The sequence below is a fragment of the Octopus bimaculoides genome, chromosome 1, assembly GCF_001194135.2.
Source record: "Octopus bimaculoides isolate UCB-OBI-ISO-001 chromosome 1, ASM119413v2, whole genome shotgun sequence".
Classification (NCBI taxonomy): domain Eukaryota; kingdom Metazoa; phylum Mollusca; class Cephalopoda; order Octopoda; family Octopodidae; genus Octopus; species Octopus bimaculoides.
In genome coordinates this window covers 131634450-131637664 of record NC_068981.1, presented here as the reverse complement: position 1 = coordinate 131637664, position 3215 = coordinate 131634450, and the positions used below count along the sequence as shown (strand labels likewise).

The window sequence follows — 3215 nt, the reverse complement described above, 5'->3', positions numbered from 1 at the left end:
AAGTATGTTATTAAAATGAATTATCCTTTACATAACTCTTTTTTTTTTTAAAACAACAACAATTTCAGCATGGAAGATGTTTGTAAGCCATTCAAGAACACACAAAAACAGTTTCATTTCAACATTTAAATTTCATTTGTGCCAAAATATTTGTTGCTTTGAAAGCACGACCTGTTCACTAGCAAAACTTCATGCTGCATCACTTTTGTGAAGTTCTGTGAAATTTAAATGTTGAAGCACGGCAGGAGGTGCAGATGAGAGCAGCTGCATCAAACTCTCTCATGCACCAAATGTCAATTCCTGAAGTAAAATTCGTGAAGTAAAATTCGTGAAGTAAAATTGTGTAGCAACACCAAATGGTGGTGCCCCAGCATGGCCACAGCTCATGAGCTGAAACTAGATAAAATGAAAATGAAAAAAGAAAAGTGAAACTAACTGTTTTTGTGTGTTTTTGAATGGCTTACAAACATCTTGCATGCTGCACTTGTTTTTGTTTCAGCACACAATTTCAGATCAAATCACTTTCCATGCAAGTACATCTCCGTAATGTTTTGAAATCACTGTGGATAAATGCCAGCAATGACCTTCTCCAATATTTTAATTTCTAAACAGGAACAATCGGGGGCAAGGAGTGGGGTTGCAAAAAGTTTGTAATTTCTCAAATTTTCTTTTTTATAGCAGCATATAAATGTATTTATGCGGAAAAAATATCGAAAAATATCAATACATGCGAGAGTGATAAAGAAACAAAGAGGGTTGCCTTTGGATGTGCTAGAAACAACAGCCAAATCGCCCTTAAATCACTCAATTTTCCCTCTGAAAATAACAATTTTTCTTTTTTTTTTTTTAGCTGAAAAGGCTCTTCCCATGGTTTTGAAGTGCAAAAAAAAAAAATTGGTCAAAATAGGTCTGGATTGTGATGATGAGGGAGTGGGGTTGTAAAAAAATAGTTTTCAAAATTTTTTTCACACAAAGATACATCTCCCCCCCAACCCCATCATTTCAAAGGCTGTGGTTTAAATGAAATGGAGAAAATCCATGAAAAAATTTTCCTCACAAATTTCTTTATAATTGTAATCTATGCTGTTTGGAAGGGATTTGTATACCCATTTTCCTGAAAGCTATGAGGGAAAAAAGATCATGTGAATTCTTCAAAACTCTTCTCTCCACCCACTTGGAAAAATTATTTCCCACAAATCCCTATATACTCTGAAACCACAACATCTAAGTGGTATTTGTAGAAAATTTTATTAAAAAGTATCCATTTTTCTGGATGTTATGAGGCAACAAAGTTGGGAGCATATATATCTGAAGTAATGCCCTTTTATTTATATGATTTTTTTCATTTCATTCATTGTTTGCAATGTTCTCTTCCTCCCTCCTCTCTCTCTCTCTCTCTCTCTCTCTCTCTTACACACACACACTCACTGCAAAGCTTACAGATGGGCTGCTGAATTGTAATCTCTATGTTGCTTTGAGGGGAAGGTAGAACTTGACAAATTGCTCCTCCCTCTGTTGTTGGACTATCATGATGTTTGTTTAAAAGAGAGAGAGATTATGACTGTGATAAAATAATGAAAACAATATTTACTAAGAAAGCACTATTATACAAAGAAATAATTAGACGTAAAAATTATTAGAAGTGGGAATCAAATGTGAAAATATTATCAAGGGGCTAGCAGAAAACTGCCTGGAGTTTTCTGCTAGTGATTGCAGTGAAATTTACTGCTCTGAATGTATGACATTCAGAGTAAAAATAAAGTAAAGTTCAGTGAGTTATAACTTCTGCTGGCAACAAAGGAGTTCTTTCTATGCCTCTGACTGAAGAGTTGATTATGTAATACTTTTGTATGAAATGCAATGTTGCATGATTGTGAAATATGGGTGCAAAGAATGTATGGAGATTAGAAAGAAATGAAGTGGGTATGCTCTGTTGGAGGTGTAAAGTGTGTGTGTGTGTGTGTGTACTATATGCTTAAAATTTTACAGAATTTTCATAATTTTTACTGTTGTTTTTTCTTTCTGTCTAGGTATCTTCTTGGTGAAGGTGGCTACTGTTTGACTTCGTTCCAAACAGCTCTTGGATATCTTACATCTCTATCTTCAGAAAAAGTCTTTCACACTTTACCTGGAAATTAGTATGAAATTGTATTTATGTGATATTTGGAAAATTCTTCAGCAAAAACAATGTTTTTTTGCATTTATATGCTGGAAATAATATTGAGCCTTCCACCTGCCCCAATTTCTTCTATAGATTTACATTCCATGTTGTGTGGGATTCTCTGTAAAGTTTTCAACAAGCAGTGATGGCATTTATTAGCTTCAGTAAGCTATCTGGTTTATATCACACAGATGTTGTGTTGTTTGTTCTCGAGCAAACAGCTCAACTGTTTTAATTACTTCATTGTTATATGTTATATGGTCACCTTTTTTTTACCATATAACTAATACATTACTAATTAAATAACTCAACCACAATAATATTTATAAACAATATCTACTATATAAAATAAGCATGCAGTGATATCAAATGACCATTAACAATGAATCGGTAAATATATAAAATATATTACTAATGATATATCAAGTCAATAAAGTTTACAAAATACTTGGAAAGTTTCAATTAAAATTTTATTTAAAACCCTTATCTGTGTTTTTAGTTTTTCATTGCCTGGAGGCGCAATGGTCCAGTCGTTAGGGCAGCGGACTCGCAGTCATAGGATCGCGGTTTCGATTCCCAGACCGGGCGTTGTGAGTGTTTATTGAGCTAAAACACCTAAAGCTCCATGAGGCTCCGGCAGGGGATGGTGGCGAACCCTGGTGTACTCTTCCGCCACAACTTTCTCTCACTCTTACTTCCTGTTTCTGTTGTGCCTGTTATTCAAAGGGTCAGCCTTGTCACACTCTGTGTCACGCTGAATATCCCCGAGAGCTACATTAAGGGTACACGTGTCTGTGGAGTGCTCAGCCACTTGCACGTTAATTTCACGAGCAGGCTGCTCCGTTGATCGGATCAACTGGAACCCTCGACGTCGTAAGCGACGGAGTGCCAACAACAATGGTGCTTCAATGACAGAAGTATAAATGAAGATTGTAAGCGACACATTTGTCTAGGTATTAATCCTTTTGATACCAAACTTCTTTAGATCTTCCCTGGTTCTATGATAAAAGCTTCCTGTTTTAAAGTCGTCTAAATTAAAACCTTGCATCAAAAG

General features: G+C 35.4%; 1 protein-coding gene across 3 annotated transcripts in view; it reads left to right on the top strand.

The window, feature by feature from the left end:
- LOC106882636 (VPS9 domain-containing protein 1) overlaps positions 1-2647 on the top strand; it is a 61716-nt gene extending 59069 nt beyond the window's left edge. For all 3 annotated transcript variants that reach the window (XM_014933379.2, XM_052970688.1, XM_052970695.1), the window contains one exon: positions 2031-2647. In XM_014933379.2, coding sequence (XP_014788865.1) covers positions 2031-2139 — 109 coding nt within the window. In that variant the 3' untranslated portion in view covers positions 2140-2647. The remainder of the gene's footprint in view (positions 1-2030) is intronic.
- Positions 2648-3215: the final 568 nt, after the last annotated feature.